This window comes from Rattus norvegicus, chromosome 19, assembly GCF_036323735.1.
Source record: "Rattus norvegicus strain BN/NHsdMcwi chromosome 19, GRCr8, whole genome shotgun sequence".
NCBI lineage: Eukaryota > Metazoa > Chordata > Mammalia > Rodentia > Muridae > Rattus > Rattus norvegicus.
In genome coordinates, this window is record NC_086037.1 from 27,315,879 (window position 1) to 27,335,996 (window position 20,118).

The window sequence follows — 20,118 nt, forward strand, 5'->3', positions numbered from 1 at the left end:
GATCCTAAAGCCTTCTCTTATGGTGCTACCCATTCATTCCTCTCTCCTTGAGGACTTCTCAGGTGACTTAAGAAAACCTGACTTCTTTTCAGATTGTCCCCAGCTGGTGTGATCTCTCTGTCCATGGCCCTTGCCAAAAGCTGCAGAGCCAATGTGTTGTTTTACAACACAAAATTCCAGACGTTAATTTTTACCAATGAAGTCGCAGGAGTCAGATACAGAAGTCAACTCCCAACTGTCCTTCCTAATTCACTGACCTCCCAGAAGAGCATTCCTGTTCCCTCTGCACACTTTCTAAAAATCCTTCAACTCAAAGACTTTCCATTGGTTTAGTTATCTTCATTTCCTTTCAAGTCCTTCCTTGACCATCTCTGAACCTAAGTGCAGTTTTAACTTTGCAATAAAGGTGTGTGGTAGGTTAGCCTTACCAAATTAGAGTCCATGTTTGCATCAAACAACCAACCCTCGTGTTAAATGTCTGTGCCATGGCGATGCTATACCACACAATAGTTTATCGGTAAATAATACATTCTTGGAGATCACAGTGTGATCAAATATTTTGTAACATAATTAGTAATTTTTGGTCTATTATATAAATTAAGTTCTTTGACAAGGATTCTGTTGATATCTGTCATATCTGAGTGCATCATCATAGGAAAACCAAGGAATATCAAACCTGGGCTTTTGAAACTGTTGCACATGGCCAACTGGGAACCAAAACCACCCAGGAGACTACTGATACTTGACACACATAAATTAACCTCCCTGTTTTCATATAGTTTATGTCAAGAGGTCACCATTCCTAACCATGTCTCATTATCCAACCTGCTACTAAATGGAAGAGTTGGCATCAAGGAGGTCACCCCACAAAACACAAAACACCCATCTCAGATAAACATGTATGGTTTATTGAATCCAAAACATCCATGAATTTCAGGACACAATTAAAAGTCCAAATCTAAGGATAATAGATATAGAACAGAATTAAGATTTCCAGTTCATAGGTCCAGTAAACATCTTCAATAAATTATAGCAGAAAACTTCCATAAGGTAAGGAAGAAAATGCCATAACTGTACAAGAGGCCTACAGAAGGCTAAATGAATTGTACCAGAAAAAACTCTGCCATTCACATAATAATTAAAACACTAAATACGCAGATCAAAGAAAGAACTTTAAAAGGGGTAGGGTATAAATAACCAGTAATAAATAAATTCAGACCTATCTGAATTACACCAGACTTCTCAACAGAGACTCCAAAAGCCAGAAAAATTTGGGCAGATGTATTGCAGACCCAGACTCCTATACCCAGCATAATTCTCAATCACCATAAATAGAGAAACCAAGATATTTCACAACAAAACCAAATTTAAACAATATTTTTCTTTAAGAGAGCACAACAGAGGATAATATGAGGAAAACCCCAAGAAAATGAGCTAAACTATACACAAGAAAAACCAAGAAATTAATCAACTCAATAATTTCAAAAAAGGGAAGCAAACAAACATGATTTCACCTATAACCAGAAAAAAGAGGAGAAAGCAGAAACCATTTGTCTTTAATATCTAACCAGATCCTCTGTCACCAGTCCCACAGCTCCTAGGGACCAAACTGCCAGCCAAAGTATATACAAGGATGGCTCTATGGTTCTAGGTAACTGTGTAGAAGAGGACTGACTTAAGTGGCATCATGGGGTGGGAGGCCATTGACTACCCTGAGGCCTATTGCCCCACCAAAAGGAGATCCTAGAGGTGTGAGATGGGGATGGATATGTGTAGGTGGGGGAACACTGTCACATAGGCAAAGCTGAGCAGAAATGGGATGTAAGATTTGATGAGGGGAGTCAGGAAAGCGGGACAACATTTGAAATATACATAAATAAAAAAACTAATGATTAAAAAATAGCCAAAAATAAAATAAAGTAAAAGGTAAAAGAAAAATTAAAACAAAACAAAGCAAAAGAAATCCTTGTGGTGGAGTGGCCTAATTCTGCTTGTATTTTACTGCTAATTTGTAGAACTCAAGACTGGTTAATCCAAAAAAAACCTGACCCTGCTCCCAGTTAACTGTGTTTATAAAGAAGCCACCAGCCAACAGCTGCACAGCCAAGAGATGGGGGAGGGGAGCTTTGAGGGCTTTGCTAGAGAGGATCATGAGGAGGGAAGAAGGAAGAAGAAGCTGCCAGAGAATAAAGGAAGAACGTGTGTGATGGAGAGGAGAGAGGAAGAGGACAGCAGCCATGGTTAAGGGAGAGGAGCACCTGGTCCTGCGGGCTGTCCAAGGGGAACAAAGAGCAGCCAATATGCTACACAGTCAGTAAGAGTTGAGCGTTATTGTTTGGAAAGTAGATCTGATACCATGGAGGGCAGGCAGCTGCACAGCTACTGTGCTGACGAATGCACACTAAAAATAAATTTAACAAAATATGTATAACCAGTAAGACAGCTCTGTAGAGGATCCTAAAAGGAATACTTTAGTTTGAAGGGAAGCATAAAATACCAGAGGACACAGGAAATAATGTAACAAAACTATGACAGTCAATCAAAAGAGGCCAATAAAAACCACAAAAATTAACAAAATGACAAAATTTAATACATGTCACTAAACTCAATTCCCCAGTAAACAGACATACATTTAGCCAGAAACAGGATCACCATCATGAGAGATGTAGAGGATATACTAGGGAAACAGACCTAAGACACAGGTCCCTATAGCAATTCTATGCAGTTTCTCTATCTAGCTGACAGAATAGATTTCAAACCAATCCTGTCCACAACATGTAAGGACATTCACTTCATACTTTGCAATTATCAAAAGATACCACAACTCTAAATAAATACATATTAAACACAAGCTTCCTAATTTTAAAAGTACATACTATCAGATAGATATGAAACTACAGATTAGCTATAACAGTGGTTGTAATTGGTTTTAATAGTCCATTCTGACCAGTTGACAGATCACATGCAAATAAACAAAAGAGGATGAGCAGAATTCAGTGACATCATCAGTCAAATGGACCTAACAAACTACACAGAACTATACATATATTTTCTATCAGCCTGTGCTTCTGTCTCCAAAATTGACTACGGGTTAGGACACAGAACAACCCTCAGGAAAGATAAGAAGGTTGAAGTAGTGTCGTGCATTCTATCTGAGCACAAAGGAATCAAACTGATATCACACAATTGAAAGTACAGTCAGTGCACACACTCATGGAAAGTCAGCAACACAAACAACACACTACTGAAAGGGCCAAGGGAGAAATCCATAAGGAAAAATTAAAATTCCTAGAAACGAATGACAATAAAAACACAAGCACCACAAATCTCTGTGATACAACATAGTTTTAGGATTTATGTTGCAATCAGCAAAGCCACGGGAGTGGACCCATCTAATCCCTTTGTCATTCATCAGAAGTAGCAAATTTGGAGTGCGCTCTTTTTGGTTTATGCCGTGAATTTACTCACCACATTCCCAATTTCCCATTGCAATGATAACATTTACTTTTGGCATTACACATTGGATGTGTATAATTTGCCTTTTGATTTTGTAGGGGGAATAATTAAGGGACTGCCTGGAGTATCATAAAGCACTGTGGATAAACTGTACAGAGACCGAAAGACTACAGGAGTCTTGGAAGCTGAGCTAATGTATTTTTTTATTATGATATGTTTAAGAACCTATGAGGAATTGGGAGTGGAATATGGTGATCTGAATGATAATGGCCCCCATAAACTCATATATAGGAATGATTATTCCTGGTTTGTGGAAATGTTCGGTAAGAATTATAAGATATCGATTTGTTGGAGGAATGTTATGGGATTGGGCATTGAGGTTTCCAAATTCAATACCATTTATAGTTAACAGTCACTTTCTGTGTCCAACTTGCAGATAAGATGTAAGATCTCAGCCAGTTCTTTAGAAACATGGTGTCCTACCTGCTGCCATGTACCCCAGCATAATAATCAAAGACTCATGATCTTGAAACTGTAAGCTGCAATAAACTTTCTTCTATAAGTTCCCTTGCTCATGGTGTCTCTTTGCAACATAGAAAAGAAAATAAGATTGGAAGGAACATTTAAGTGAAAAATTTCTCAATAAAATACTGACAAATAAAATTCAGGAAAATACCAAAAGTATCAGGTACCATGATGACGCTGGCTTGATTCCAGAGGTACAAGAATGTTTCAACAAATACAAATGAATAAACAATTTACCACATAAAACCAAGAACAGGAAACACATGATCACTGCATTAGAGGCAGACAATTTCTTTAGCAAAATCACACAGCGATTCAAGAAAAAGTCCTGCAGAAGCTGAGATATGGAGAAGACATAACTTCACAATACAAAGGCAATATACAAGGCCAACAGCATCCTAACTGGAGAAAAATCTTAATGCATTTCCACTAAAATCAGGTATAAGTCACAGATGTTCAATGCTGAACTTCATGGGAATGAAAAAAAAATCTCAGAACTCACATGAAAGCACAACTGAGCAGGGCAGTCAGACACTGCTAACTAATAAGACAGTAAAGCACTGCGGGAGGCATCACCTTTAATGATTTCACCTTCATTTTGGGGAATAGTAAAAAAGAAAAACCAGCATGTTAATATCATGAGAGCAGACACAGTGCCTAATGGAATAAAATTGAAGAGCCTGATATTGGCCTATGTTCTTATCAGCATTTGGGTTTTGAGAAAACAAACAAACAAAACAAAAAACTCACAACCACCCCTCCCACCACCACACACAAGTGCAGTTTTCAACCTGTGGGTTGCAAGCCCTTCAGGGAACAACCACATATGAGACATACTTTATACATGCTATTTACATTACAATTCAAACAGTAGCCACCTTATATTTATGACTTAGCAATGAAATAATTTGGTAGTTGGGGTTGGTTACCACAATGTGAAGAACTGTATTCCTTGAGTTGTTCTTGGTCATAGTATTTTTCTGCAGTAACAGAAATGTGACTGATATATAAACTGGTACCGAAGTGAGTGGAGATGTTTGTGAGGAATCTCTTGATTTTTTGGAGGAGGGTGGGAGACTTTGGATTGGGAAAACTGTTGTATTATTTAAGGAGATCTTAACAGTTCTTTTAGTTTGCCACATGGGAGACATAAGTATTGTGAGTCTGTGCAAAATAGAGCCTCTCTGATGAAACTTCAAAGGATGGCAGGAACTCAATTGGTGACTGGCTTAGAAGCAATTGATATAATTTTGGCAAACAATCTGTCTCTTTTCTGCCTGGTTACTAAGAAGTGACCTGAAGATAAATAAAAAGCTAATTGACTAATTGTTTTGAGCAAACTTCAAGGGGTAGATATCCGGTGACCTTCCTCATATGGTAGGAATGTGTGTTTGTATTTTTCATTGTTAATGTAGCCAGGACTTCAGTTAATCCTGCCACATTCAGGGTCTGGACGCATAGGAAACTGCAAGATCTCCCAGGATTTGGAAAATGTCCCAATTGTTGAAAGGTCCCCAAAACATGTTGTCACCCCACACACATTGGGAAGCAACTTAAAGGAACATGACCCCCTCATTCTCAAGAGGAAGGGTGGGTGGGTGGTTATTTGTCTGCCGTGGGCTGTAGATGATTATTGTCAGTTAGGGGGTTGGTTGCAAGTTCTTACTGGCCATGGTCAGGGAGGAAACAGTAAAGCAGATTCGAATCAGGGATGTCTTTCTTCCTTTCTCTTTCTCTCCTCAATTCTCTGTCTAATGTTGTGGGAAATCAGGAGAAGGGACTAAAATGACAAAATCATAGATCACTGTATCTCTATTTATACTAGAAAGCAATACCAAGTCTCAAATATTTTAGGATGGCATGGATTTTTGAATGATGATAGAATTTAAAATTGTACTTGCATAAATGATTCAATTCATTTTTAAGATATAAGTATATGCAACTTATTCACAATGTGGTGTAAAATTCTAATTTTATAAAATTACTACTGCACACTGCCGTGGATAATTAAGGAATTCAAGCTAGTACTTTCCAACTATAAATAATCAGTTTTCCAGTCATGTTAGGTACTGCTTTAGTTAGGTACAGAAATAAGCTTTATTTAACTTCCTGTGTATGTTTTTAAAGTTAAGTAGGAAGTAAATCCCTTGGGGAAAAAAAGCCACATTTGTCCACTGAGATAGACATTATATACAAAGGTGGTTCTCAAATCCTTTAGAGATCTGAAGAATCTGCCATTTCAGATGTCCTAATAGTTAAAGGCTTTTCACAGTGGGAGAGACCTCAACTCCTGGTAGTGTCCCCAATCTATTCTGAAAAAGATGATGGGCTCTAAAGAACCATTGGGTGAAATACTACCCACTTACCTCTACTGCTGCCAGAAAGCTGTCCAGACTGTGCAGAAGTTGATCATGGGGAAGTCTGTGTCCCAGTTTTTGGAAAAAAAAAAATAGGATAGTCCTTCAAGTGACCTGCTTCAAAGGATTGTTGTCAGAGCTCCTGGCCCAGTGAGTTGAAGGTGGATGCCACAGTGACACAGGAATATTTGCTGACTGACTCCCAGGGTAGCCAACAATTTCTGTCATTTCTTTAGATTTGGAAGCTGTTTGCTCTGAATTTCCTTTTATTCAGGCAACATTTCTCCTCCTCAGATCTTGGATGGGGTTGAAGATTAGATAGTTTAGTCTTAACCTTTTCTTGTTATGAGAATCAGAAAAACAAACTTGTTCACCATCGTGCAGAAATGTGACAGCCAGGAACCTGGACAGGAACAGGGTGGACATGGGAGGCTCAGAAAGCAGGGCTCTATGGACACTCCACAGCAGTATCAAAACTCCTGTGATAACCGCTCTGGCACCATAAGTCCTGAGAGAGGATGGGGATGCCAGGAGAGTGAGCGTGGTCTGCCCACTGCCTGGGACTTTTAAAAGTTTGTACCACCCCGAGCACATAGAAGAGCTTGAGCAGAAAGAGGCCGATGCCCAGAAGCCGCTGCTGTGGTAGGAGGCAGTTATGGCGGTTGGAGGTGGGGGTAGAGGTGGAGGAGGGATGGGAGAAGACCGAGGAGTTTCCCCAAAAGACAAGAACAGACATCATCCTTACTACTCCAGAACCCACGCCAATCCACCCCACCCCTAAAATGCCCAGTCCACTGCCAAACGTCCCCATGCCAAGTATTCACAGCTTCATCCCCACTGTGCTCATTTCTTATTTTTTTTAACTTCTTATTTATTCTCTGTGAACCTCACATCCTGCAGCTCAACTCCATTCATCTGCCCTCCCCTCAGGTCTGCACTCCACCCTTGCATCCTGCTCTAAATCAGAGCAAAAATAATCTTCGTGTGGAAGCTGAATAAAGAAAAAGAAAAAGAAAATTTGTACGCAAAAAATGTGTCAAATTTTAAGGATGAAAGACATAAACGCTTAAATTGTTTGGAATTAATGAAAGTACATTTGGTCTCAGAAGACTTATTATGGTTAATAAATGAAAGTTATGATAGATAAGGGATACAAAGCTTAAAAAGTGATAGAAAATGATTTAGGTACAAAATTTTAGACTAATATAATTTAGATAACGAAGTACCTTCTCCAATTTTGCAAAATACGAATGGACAGAATATTGTGACAGTAATTCTTACCTGATGCATCTCATAAGTTTTCTTATTTTATCTAGCTTATTAATGTTAAATTAAAGGTATTTCTTGGAGTAAAAGGGGAAATGCTGAGGTGACCTCCCTTTGTACTAAGGTGTGTCAACTTTCAATTGTTAGTTCTGTACTGGCAGTGAGCTAAGTGCTGGCAGGATTTCTCTTGTCATTTCTATGTCCCATCATCAGGTTTGCTATTTTGTGGATGTTTGTCCTTCTCCTCAGCTCAACACAAGCTAAGAGATGTATCAGGTGTTGTCTCACTGCCGATTGGATGTAATAAAGATCTGATGGCCAAGAGCTTCGTCAGGAAGTATGTGGGCAGAACTTCCGGGCATAGAGAGGGACATAGGCAGAGGCAAGCTGAAGCAGGAGATTCAGAGTAGACATGGGCAGGAAGAGATATGGAACAGACCACGGCAGAGGGGTAAAGAGCTAACCAGCAGGTGGGTCTCAATGGTAGAAGAATGGGGTTAATTTTTAGAGAAGATGAGGGACTGCCCAGTGAAAGGCCTAAGATTCAAACTATGTTCGAATTCTCCATGTCCCATTTACACCTCAGGCAACTCTGTGAAAATAGTACACAATACAGTATTAACATGGCTTTGAGCCTGTGGTTTGGTTACTTTTGGTCACTGTTCCTCAAGACTGCAGGAGAAGGAACAACACACAGGGCAAACACATGAAAACCATGTGCAGCTTAGAGTGGAAAAGATCACTAAGAAGTTTAATGTCACAGCAAATTCATGTGCTGAAGAGGAGGGTGACATAGTTAAGGAGATGAATGTTATTAACGATAAGCCTCCTGCCTCTGTACTGTAGAGATGTGGAAGGTGTCCTCAAGGCAAGACTCTTACCAATTAAAGTTCCAACTTGGAAAAGGGAGCTCAATAGATTTCGTGCTCCTACAAAGCAAGTGCATAGGGAAGCTGCCTCAGTTGTCATCCAAGCAGGCAGCTGACAGTTCAGTGCACCTCATGTGGCACGGAATTTGGAGGAAAAAAGATTTTAAGATTCAGGATGACATGAACAGGACCAGGAGACTCTCGCATTTATGTTTTTATTATTTGAGGCTTGAATTAAATGATACTCATAGTCTCATGTTTTTTAGTTTTCTTTCATCACTTTATCTACATTTCCAATTTATCTCCCACTCCATGTTCCTCTACATGAGTCTCTCTTCTGTCCCCCACACCCTCTCCCTATGAGATTGCTCCTCCACCCACCAATTCACTCCCGCCTCAGAGGCCTAAGTTCCAATATCATGGTTCATGAAGCTTCCTCAGAAACAAGGTTCTCCCGTCCCAGTGATCCCAGATAAGCTAGTCCTCTGCTACATATCTACCTGGAGCCATGGGCACACACTGATTCTTTTATTAGTTACCTTAGTTAAGGTGTCTCTTCACCTTAATTCAGGCTTAAATTCACTTTGCATCCCAATTGCTGTCCTTTCTCTTGTTACTTCTCTCCCACAGTTCCTCCCCAATGTCCTCACACCATCTCCTCTGAGAGAGTAGAGGAATATCCCTCAGAGTGTGCCTCCACCAAGACACATCAAGTTTTTGTAGGGCTGGTGCACCTTCTCCCACTGAGGCCAGGGAAGACACCTGAGTTAGGGTATCAGATTTCACAGACAGGCAAACCTTTGGGGATAGCCTCGGCTCCAGTTACTTACAACAGTGTATGTAATACTGTATTAAACTTAGTAAGGTTTATTTACCTTCACCTAGCAACTCATCCTGAGAAACAGTGCTCTGGCCTGATGCTTTTGTTTTCAGCCCTATCTTCCTCTTTCTTCTGTGCTTACCACTGTAACACAGGAGAAGCTTCTAATATTAATGTTGCCAGATCTTTCCGGTCTTGGGGGATAATTCTATTCTGAGTTGTATATGGATTTAATATCTTCTTTACGTATGATGAATATATACTTCAGGAAAGGACTGCTTCCTTGTTTCTATTAAGATCTAATATGACTAAAGGATTCTGATTAATATTCCAGAATCGTAGGCCACCAGGTTGGTATGTCATCACTCACTGAAGTGAGGTTAATTGTATAACACCTTTTGGCCACCCACTTTCAATGTCATTATGTGGTATTGCCTTAGGCTCTTTTCTACATTCCCCTGCTTTTGGCTGAGTATATGTTTGAGGTCTCTCTGTGACTGTGCAAAGAAGTAAGAGCTAGGGCTGGGCCACAAAATAAGAAAGTACTTGTTCATCCAAAAACAAAAACAAAAAACAAACAAACAACCAAAAAAAGTTCTAGGGTAAAATATTGGTGGTAGTGCTGAACTGAACTGCCAGAGGTAATTTTTTTTAAAGTAAATAACACTATCTTGGGGCTGATAATATGAATCCAATATCCTGTAACATAAGTTTGCAATGTTGACTGCATTTTATAAATCAAGTCTGACCACCATTTTGGTTCTTTCCAATCATGTCTGAGTGCATCATCATGGGAACCCCAAAGAAAATCAGAAATGGGTCCTTGAAGCTGATGCACAGGGCCAGTATAGACCTGAATATTACAGAGGACACCTTGACTCTTAACACAAGGGATCATTTCTCCATCCCTCTGGTCACATAATTTATGACAAGATGTCACCTTTCCTAACCTTAGCTTCTTTTCCTAAGTGCTGCTGACGGGAAGATTTGGTGTCAAGAGGTCTGGACTCAGACCACAGGAACACTGAATTCATTTAAATAGGTGTAGTTCATTGAATGCACACACCAATACAGTTCAACCAGAGCAACAGCTCACAACTGTGTACTGGACATTGCTAGGCCCAGCTCATTGCAAAATCCACATGGGCTAAAGCACAAGTGCTGGAAATGCTGCTGTCTATGGGCCCTGACTCGGGTCATTTTACACATAATTGTTCCTATTTTCCTTGAATCTAATGGGTACTATGTGAAGCTCATAGTTGGGGAACTTGTTAAGATTAACAAACCTCGTAACATACGGAACATAACAGGGTATGTGACCAGCACCACACAGTTCAATGTCAGGTTTTTTTGTTTTTTGTTAGTTTGTTTGTTGGCATCCATGATGTGGAGGCATATTACAGAACAATAGGAAAGAGCTGGCTGCTGTGTAACAAATTTGCTGCTATTAAGGTAGGTACGGGAGCAAGACCTCAGCAACAGCCCTTAAGATGGGAAGGAGATGATGTGTTTGATACCTGAAAGGAGCTGCCTCAGCTGTGTTTCTCTGCCTGCTCAGTGCCCATTCACCATCACTCTGTCCCTGAAGAGGAAATCAAGGTCTGCCCCCTGCTGCCTGTGAGCCAGGACTAGGCACAGAAAGGCAAGGCCACAGCGCTGGTTTCCAATTCCTCAGTAATGCTGGATTTCCAATAATGTACTTGTATACACAAATACAGTGTGGTAAGTTACAATATATACTAATCATTTCTTACATAGGGCAACAGTTGACTGACTACAACTAATTCTATTTAAAAGAGAAAGAAACCTGGCTCTTGTGGAAATATACAAAGAAATATCTATGGTGGTGGGGAATGAATTCTGCCATGGACTGAACTCAGAAAAGAGGGGTTGGAAGAAAGATGCATGGTTAAATAGCCCACCAGGTTCACATTGTGTCAGCTTGATTTAATCTAAGGACAAAAAGTGGAGTATCTCTGATGGCTTTCTTTTAAACCCTTGAAAGGATCCCTGGGGACTGGCCTCAGTACTTCATACTTCTTGCTGGGGCAACAATGCTCAAGGAAGCTTGAGACTGTCATAGGCACAGTATTATGCTAGATATACAGAGTAGATAATACTAAGATGTTCAGATGGTGATATCCATTTATATATACTCTTAATGTGGACCTAAGAAAAGAGAGATCAAGGTCCTTACAATAGAAAGATCAGTTCCATTTTTTTCTACCATTCCAAACTGAACGACTGGTAGGGAGAGAATGGTAGATAATCGAGAATTGGTGGATGATGCTTTGAATGAAGTGTGGGTTTCTGGGCTGGTTTTAGACAGGGTCACAAGTATCCCATGTTGCCCTCTCCCTGGCTGGCCAGGTTCACTTTGAGCTCAGATAAACCTCCTTCCACTTTCCAATAGATAGGCTTACAAGAGTGGCTTCCAAGGACTGTGAGGACAGCATTAGCCTTTGACAGTTGAGGTGTGTAATCCACAACTATAGTTTTAGCCACGTTTTCCCATGTCTACCAGCTATTTCAGATTGTTGCTGTTCTATGCCTGACAATCAAGGACACAGAAAAATAACCTGATAGAGAGCAAGGACATGGTGATCACATCCTTACCTCTTCTGTACGTTCTGGATGAGGTTTGTTAAAATTCCAATATTGCAAAAAGCTTTATATAGGGACATCACATCAAGGGTCACTGTGCACTGTTCTATCTAAAATGTCTAATCAGAACTGACCACCAGATAACACTTCCTGCAGTCCTCATATGAGAAGCTTTGGATTTTGTTTTGACTTTTCCTTTTCTCTGTCTTTCTTATTTTTTGCTATATGGGTTGAGAGAAAGATAGTTAGGGCCATGAATTTGCCCCCAAAATTTGAACTATGGATGTGATCAATCAATGTTAGTGTGTGCATTCTATAAAGTATTCATTTTTCACTATGATAGATGCTTTTGTGATTGGTGTGGTGGCCATTTTCCAGTGTACAGGTGCTGGGACCTTGCTCTATCCACTTAATGATGTTTATAGCCTCATTTTAGACCTTTCTGTGCACCCCCTATATCTCTTGACTATTTTATTTTTCTGATAGAAGCTCATGGTATATCTTACTCAGGCCTGTGAGCAGTGCTCCTTTGGCGACATTGGTGCAGAGAGGAGAACCCCACAAGCAGCATGAGGTTCCGTTCACTGGTGGCTCCAATATTGCACTTTCCTCTGCCAACTGGTCTCCACACTTTTCCTAGCACCATAAAGATTTCAACTCTTTCTCCTAAGGAATATTCTGGCAATTGTCGATTGTTAAGCACATGACTTCATGAGTGTTCCCCTAACACACACCCATGTTGTAACCTACATGCAGACTATTTCTTGATGTGATTTAAAGCACCCGTACATAATGAGACAGAAGAAATTTTGACTGCATATTCAAGCTGGTATGAAATCTCAGGAAATTTTAATGGCTAACATTGGTGAATGAGGATAATTTGAGTTAGGATGAGACATTTTGGGGCAAGATATAGGAGGAAACATTCATTTAGATGCATAGGAATTACTAAGGTTTTTTTATAATCAAGCCTTGAAGAAAATTTGGCTTTGGAAGCAGGAGATGCTCAGTGACTCTGCCCCAGGAAAGTCTCCTGGAAAGGGCACCTCAGCTTATGCTCAGTACAGGGAGAACATTAGCAGGGAGGCAAAGTCTGCTCCCCATGACATCTGCTGTCCCTTCTTGGACATTCTATTGTCTCCTAGAGAGTTCTGGCATCCTCTGTGATGTCACCAGACATCAGTGACAACCAGTGCCCTAGTTTCTCTCAGTCTGAGTCTGGCAGTTACAAGCTAAGACATGTTTTCCCGTCTTCGCAAGTGTTTTGGGAGGGGGAATGTCGATTGTGGACAGACTAGAGTGAAGGAATCTGGCCTTTCGTCTCAAAGTAATGATGGACAAAGACAGCACTTCTGGGGAATGTTTAGTAAGTTCTGGGCAGTATATTTTGAGCTCCCTGTCAGGGGGGCTGGAGGCTTAAGCTGACCTTTCTAGCAATGGGCCACAACAACTGGAGCATCTGAAAAGAAATTGAATTTCCATGAATATCACAATTCCTGAAAGTCAAGGATTTCAGAACTTTAGATTCTCTATCCCCACTGGGAGGATATGGTTAGGCCAATGCTATTACACTGTGAACTTCTGGCCTTTACTTTTCAGTTCATTTGGTATGTTACATTGATATAAAAACACCATCAGGAGTCATGGAGGGTCCATCTTTTCTGAGTTTAGACAGGGCAGCAATGTACTTCACTATCATTGCTTCTTTAAATACAGTGGATATCTGACAGTAGGAACAGGGAGAAAATTGTGCTCCAGGCAATAACCTTATGTTCTTAGACCTTCTCTGATTTCTTCTAATTGCAGGGTCATCCTTAGCTTTATATATTAGAGGTTGTGTGTTACAAACATTTTTCTAAAATACCAAAACTATTTGGAATATGTGGACCAAGATTCAGCCTGTAACCCATTGGCACTTCAGGGGTTTGGTATTTCAAATAGGGGAATTGATAAGTCTGTTGACCATGTCCTTCCTGGAAATGCATTTAAATCCAAAGATATTGGCCTAGAGTATCAGGGTAGGACATCTGAGTGTCTCCAGTCACTCAAGTCCTGTGGATGGTGAATTTATCATCTGAGTTCTGAAGCCACAGGGGTGAGGGTCCTGAAATAAAGCTGTACCCTGTTCAGTTAATGATAATCCTGGAGAAGCCATCTCCGTAGTACATGTAAGCACCTGATGTCCGGCATAAGGAACACCTGGCTGCTTACATCTCTTGGTCTCTATAGAGTAGTGGGAGAACTGAGATCCACTGAGGATAGACCAATCGCCTAGCAGTGACACTGGGTTCCAGGCTTGTTCTCCTGTTTAGGCCTAACTGTGGTCTATGTACACACTATGCATTCTCCCCATGCAGGTTCACTTGTGTTCTTCTACCTACAGACGCTGGGAGAGAAACATCTTCCCCTGAAACTGCCCCAAGCGAGAAGCAGGTCAAGAAGGAAAAGGAGAGGCTGATTAAAGAGCTGCAGCTCATTACCGAGGAGAGAAATGACCTGAGAGATCGCCTGAGGTTTCTGACAGAGAGATCCAAAAACAACAGGTATGAATCGCTCCAAACACTCTTGTTTCATTCCTGGGTCTGCAAGGTCACCTTCATCTTATCCTATTAAGGTTTTGGGTTCTAGAAAGCTGTGCATCCCTAACAACCCTGTGCTAAACCTCACCTCCCATATAGAGGAGATTCAGAACCTTGACCCTTCCTGAGGAGAGAGATGGACAATGGACTCATCTGCTTCCATTTATTGAAAAGCAGAACTTGTGGTCTGAATGAAGAATTCGGGGATAAAGTCAGGGAGAGTGAGTGTCTAGTGTGCATTTGCAAAGCCCTTGACAGCTGGTGGCTGTGCAAGATTGTAATTGCAGTGAGTTTATGGTGAGTCTCTGTACTTGCTAGGCAGGGACTGAGTGCTGGAAGATCCAGGCAGCAGCCTGAGGGGCCTGGTCCCAAACAGTTCATCTCAATGCTTGAATAGAAGTTGTCAGGCTCAGGCCTGTTTGTTATTGTCTGTGTGTCTGTGGGAGCCCCTCAGACACAGCAATGGTGCATGCATTTCTCCTGGTTCTCACAGTGCTCTCTGTTTCCATATTTGCTTTTCTCTTTCTCTGACTCTGTTTACATTTCTCTTTTTTTTGTGGGTGTGTCTCAGTCTGTGAGTCTGTGTGTGCATACATCCAAATGCATATGCACAACTGTTATATGTTTATATTTCCCTCCACACCTGGAATATAGGAGTCTATGTCTTGGCCTGAGTATTTACCTGTGACACTTTCATGGTGATGTGAATGCTTTGTTCTGGGAGCCCCACGGTCAACAGCACAGTTCTTTGCTTATGTGGCCACGTTTGCCTGTATATTTGTATTCGTTGTGCAGATTATAATTTTGGGTTGATATATGGTCTGTTATCAGGACAGGAAAAAGGAAATCACAGGATTCTGGGTGCGTTGGGGGTGGGGGAGCATGGAGAGGTGTGGCCTAGGCTCTTGATAGCTCAACTGGCTGGACTGCAGATTTCCTCTTGATTGAATAAAGGGAGCCAGGGAACCCTCCATCTGGATGCCGAGATTCTGGTGTGCTGGACGCAGAAAAACATGTTTCTGAAGCTGAAGAATGTCCAATATGTAGAATTCAGAAGGTGTCCTTCCAGGACTGGTGTAGTACAGGACCCACCCTGAGTTCATATCTTCCTAAATGCTGATGTTCATTGTATTCTATCATTTGGGGCCAGGCCACACTTCAGGCCAAATCCATATTATGAAGACCTGGAGAGAATGGAGGAGGTGGTCATGTCAATTCTGCACAACTTAGAGATGGAGAACACTGAGATCCATGAGAACAACCATAAGCTGAAGAAGGAGATTACCTTCTCTAGGTAAGTCCTGGTCAGAAAGGCTGTCACCTGTGGAATGGCCATTTCTGATTTCTTTGTTCTGGATTGGACGGTCTTCAGTTCTGGTTCTATCTCTTGTGCTGTTTACACATCAGTGTTCCAGGGTCATTAGGACTCAGTTTTCAGTTCCATAAAAGACTGTTACTCATCCCAGGACTGTCTAGGCATCTGCAGAAGGCTCTAGATAGAACAGCACTGATTGAAGTCAGCAGAACGTTATTAGTCTGACCTGGGCCTCTGGGGTCATACCAGGTTTTACAACACTCAGTGCGTGGACCACAGGGTTAGCATGACCTTCTCTTGGTTCTACTGACCTCTTTTGCGGGTGTTTGCCAACTACTAATTGATGTTGCCCCATGCATTGGGCTTTCATGGATAGTTGTAGATCCATGTTCTTTTTGAGAGATGTGGACACTAATTGGTGCTCGGGCCAAGCAAACAATTTATTCTTCCCTGAATTAACTCTTTGTGGTTTGTGCAGCAGCATTATGTGTATCGAGATGTATTTTATTAAGTCTTCATGGGTATCTGGGACCTGGTAGAGTTAGTGGGACTTGGGAGTAGGAATGGGAGAAAGGGGCAGCATGATCTTACTCTGCAGACTGTATTTCCAGAAACCTGCTCAGCCAGCTCCTGATGGAGAACACATGCAGGAAGAAGTTGGTCCCACTGAAGCAGGGGAGCAAGGAGGGACATCTTGAGTGTGCACTGAACCAGAAATATTTGGTTGACTTAAGCAAGAAAGATAAAGACCAGCAACGTCCAGACCCAGCATCATCTGGTAGGGACAAACAGCTGTGTTAGCTTAACAATATCTGATAAAATTTGCCAATTTGATACATCTTTGCTTCCTCCTACCTCCTTTCTAATTTACAATCACAACCAGCCAACCACCTCATGTAATGGAATTGTTCAATGCTCTGCCTATGCACAAATATTCTGGGAAGGTAAACACTTTTCAAAAATGGAATTATATTGCAAGTATATTTTGCTGCTCTTTTTGAAGCTGCAGTCTAGAAATGGTGACAGATGAATAACATACCTCATTATTGCATATCCATGTGATAGATTGGATCCTATGCAGAGCTTTGAACAAGTTCGTGGTTCTTTGCCAAATGACACTCTGTGTTAATGTGACTTCTTGTGTAGGAAGCATCTTTCCGGGATAAGAACCAAGTGCAAATGTCAAATTAGTACTTGTCATTGACTTTAACCTTGGTGACATATGGACATCTCCTTTCTTCCGGCAACCCAATGAGGTCTCTTCCCTGTGCCCTGTTCTTGGTTTGCACTGGTATAAGTCTGGGTCCCATATTGTCAGCCCACATTACAGTGAGGCTTGCCGGGGATTTTGCCCTACCTGCAGAGTTAGCAACAATGATATCAGTTAAAAGGTCCATGTCGACTGTCCAATAGAACTGAGGTGGTAGAAGGCAGCATTCTGACAGCTGGCTAGCATTTCCCCACCAAATCAGTGTCTTAAAACTGTGTTCCTCTCCCAGGTCTCAGAAAGTGCAAGAGAGCTGGAATTGGACACACCCCAGTAAGAGAGCTTCCTGAAGAATGAGTTGCTTTCTCAGGAGTCCCTGATGACAAACATCCTGAATGGTAACAATATTTTTTGGATGAATATTCTTCCTCAGAGTTAATTTGTCATTTCTTAGAGACCCTAAATTTATATAACACTAAGCCAGCCTGACTGATTGAGGTCTTACTCACTTTCTTCTTCAGAAAACACAACTTGAGAGACAGCTTGGGGGACCGCCTTTCATTATGTGTGCTAGAGGAGAAACACCAATACGTCTGTGCTTCTACATGTTCGTTAAGAATATGCTTATGTTTAGAAATTTTTTTGTTATGATTTTAATTGAAGTTTTCTTTTTGTTGTTTCATATTTATGTGTTCTTGTTACTATTTTTCACTTTCAAATATTTTTAAATATTTTTATTCATTTTAATCCTGTTGTGTTGTAAAAATGTATTTGTTATGAATAAAAATTGAATTCTATCTCTTGACTCTTAAGACCATCATTCTTACTCAAGGGTTCTGTGGACCTAGAACTGACAGCTAGAGATGGATCTCTGCATGTTCCATGGAGCCTGGGCTAATAAGTGAATTCAAACTCACTAAGGGGTACCCAGTGTGATAGTGTTTTTTGTGTGGATAATGTGGCTGTGTCTCCAACAAACACTTTATGATGTAATCACTGACATACTTTACCCAATTGTTAGGGGCATGTGGTTCTTCTGAGAGAACAGCAGATGCTCTAACCTGTGAGTCATCACCACAGCTCCTGCAGGTGGCTTTTGTTATTCCACATGAGGTGCTGTATTAGGTGGACAAGATCACCTATGATTAAATAGAGAGATCTCAGGAGATGTGTGTTCACAGGGAACTTACTGAGCTTGCCTGCTCAACGTGTTAGGTTGCCAGGCATCCCTTCAGAGCTCTGGTGTTCTGGACAGCTTCATCACCCGCCTGCTGGCGGTATGAGGACATCATCTGGGAGAAATTGTGCAGATGACTGAAGCAGAAGTCCGAGGGCTGTGTATCATGTCTCGTGAAATCGTTCTTAGCCAGCCAACAGCTGTGAACACTGGTTTCTTTTGGAGAGCAGGCCTGTGCAGGCCCAGAACCTAGGTGGGACAATTCAAGCTACCCTTTTTCCATGGCCAATCTCAGATCATATTCAGAAAGTATTTCTTGGGCTAAAGAGATGGCTTAGTGGTTAAGAGCACTGACAGCTCTTCCAGAGGTCCTGAGTTCAAATCCCAGCAACCACATGGTGGCTCACAACCATCTGTAATGAGATATGATGCCCTCTTCTGGTCTGTCTGAAGACAGTCACGGTGTACTTGTATACTATAAATAAATAAATAAATAAATAAATAAATAAATAAATAAATCTTTAAAAAGAGAGTATTTCTTCCAGGTGATGGATTTCCAATTTATGGAATTGAACTAACTTACTGATGGTGGAAGTGACACAGAGAGTTAAAGTACAGAAGGAATAATCCAGAATGTCCACCAACAGTTGCTGTCACACCAGGGCTCTTAGAGAGCTCAGCTGTTAGAGAAGCAAGGTAGTCTTTAGTCATTCTCAAGCTTAGGTCTTCTAGTCATTATAAGGTGACCATGACACAAAAAGAGTCACCTATATCAAAATAGAGAATAGTAACTAGATTCACACCACACTATCACATTACTACTGTATTTGAGGTTCTCAGTTAGTATCTAAGAACCTGGAAGAGGCCTGGGTCTTGCTACACATACTCATAATTTATGTCCCCATTGTCAGTTGAGATTCTTCATGCAGCCTGGGTCAAGGAGGTCATCCCACAAAGCACAAAACACCCATCTCAGATAAACATGTATGGTTTATTGAATGCAAAACATCCATGAATTTCAGGACACAATTAAATGTTGAAACCTAAGGATAATAAATAGAGAAGAGAATTAAGATTTCTAGTTCATAGGACCAGTAAACACCTTCAACAAATCATAGCAGCAAACTTCCATAAGGTAAAGAAAGAAAAGGCCATAAAGGTACAACAAGCCTACAGAACATCAAACTAATTGTACCAGAAAAATTCCTCCATTCACATAATAATTAAAACGCTAAATGCACAGATCAAGAAAGAACATTAAAAGGGGTAAGGTATAAATATCTAGTAACAAATAAATTCAGACATATCTGAATTACACCAGACTCCTCAACAGAGATTCTAAAAGTCAGAAAATCTTGGGCAGATGTAATGCAGACACAGGCTCCTATATCCAGCATAATCCTCAATCACCATAAAAGGAGGAACCAGGATATTTCATGACAAAACCAAATTTAAAGAATTCTTTTCTGTAGGAAAGCACAACAGAGGCTAATAGGAGGAAAACTCCAAGACAATGAACTAAACTATACCCAAGAAAAACCAAGAAATTAATCTTCTCTCAATAATTTAAAAAAAGAGAAGCACACAAACATAATTTCACCTATAACCAGAAAAAGAAGAGAATGCAGCAATCATTGGCTTTAATATCTGAACAGATCTTCTTTCCCTAATCCCCAAGCTCCCAGGGGCCAAACTGCCAGCCAAAGTGTATGCAAGGATGCTCTATGGTTCAGGTGAGGCTTGTTGCCCACCAAATGGAGATCCTAGAGGTGTGAGGTGGGAATGGATATGTGTGGGTGGGGAAGCACTGTCACATAGGCAAAGCTGAGCAGAAAAGGGATGTAAGGTTTGATGAGGGGAGTCTGGAAAGCAGGACAACAGTTGAAATGTAAATAAATAAAATAACCATTTAATAAAAAATAGCCAAAAATAAAATAACAAGT

General features: G+C 40.9%; 1 protein-coding gene across 1 annotated transcript; it reads left to right on the plus strand.

Moving 5' to 3' along the window:
- The first annotated feature begins 13,024 nt into the window (after nucleotides 1-13,024).
- LOC134483567 (uncharacterized) lies at nucleotides 13,025-17,795 on the plus strand. The gene is made up of 6 exons (XM_063278804.1): nucleotides 13,025-13,263; nucleotides 14,281-14,440; nucleotides 15,627-15,770; nucleotides 16,403-16,569; nucleotides 17,291-17,396; nucleotides 17,520-17,795. Exons 1-5 carry the CDS (start codon nucleotides 13,137-13,139, stop codon nucleotides 17,353-17,355), a joined length of 663 nt encoding a protein of 220 aa, XP_063134874.1. The 5' UTR covers nucleotides 13,025-13,136; the 3' UTR covers nucleotides 17,356-17,396; nucleotides 17,520-17,795.
- The last annotated feature ends 2,323 nt before the right edge of the window (nucleotides 17,796-20,118 follow it).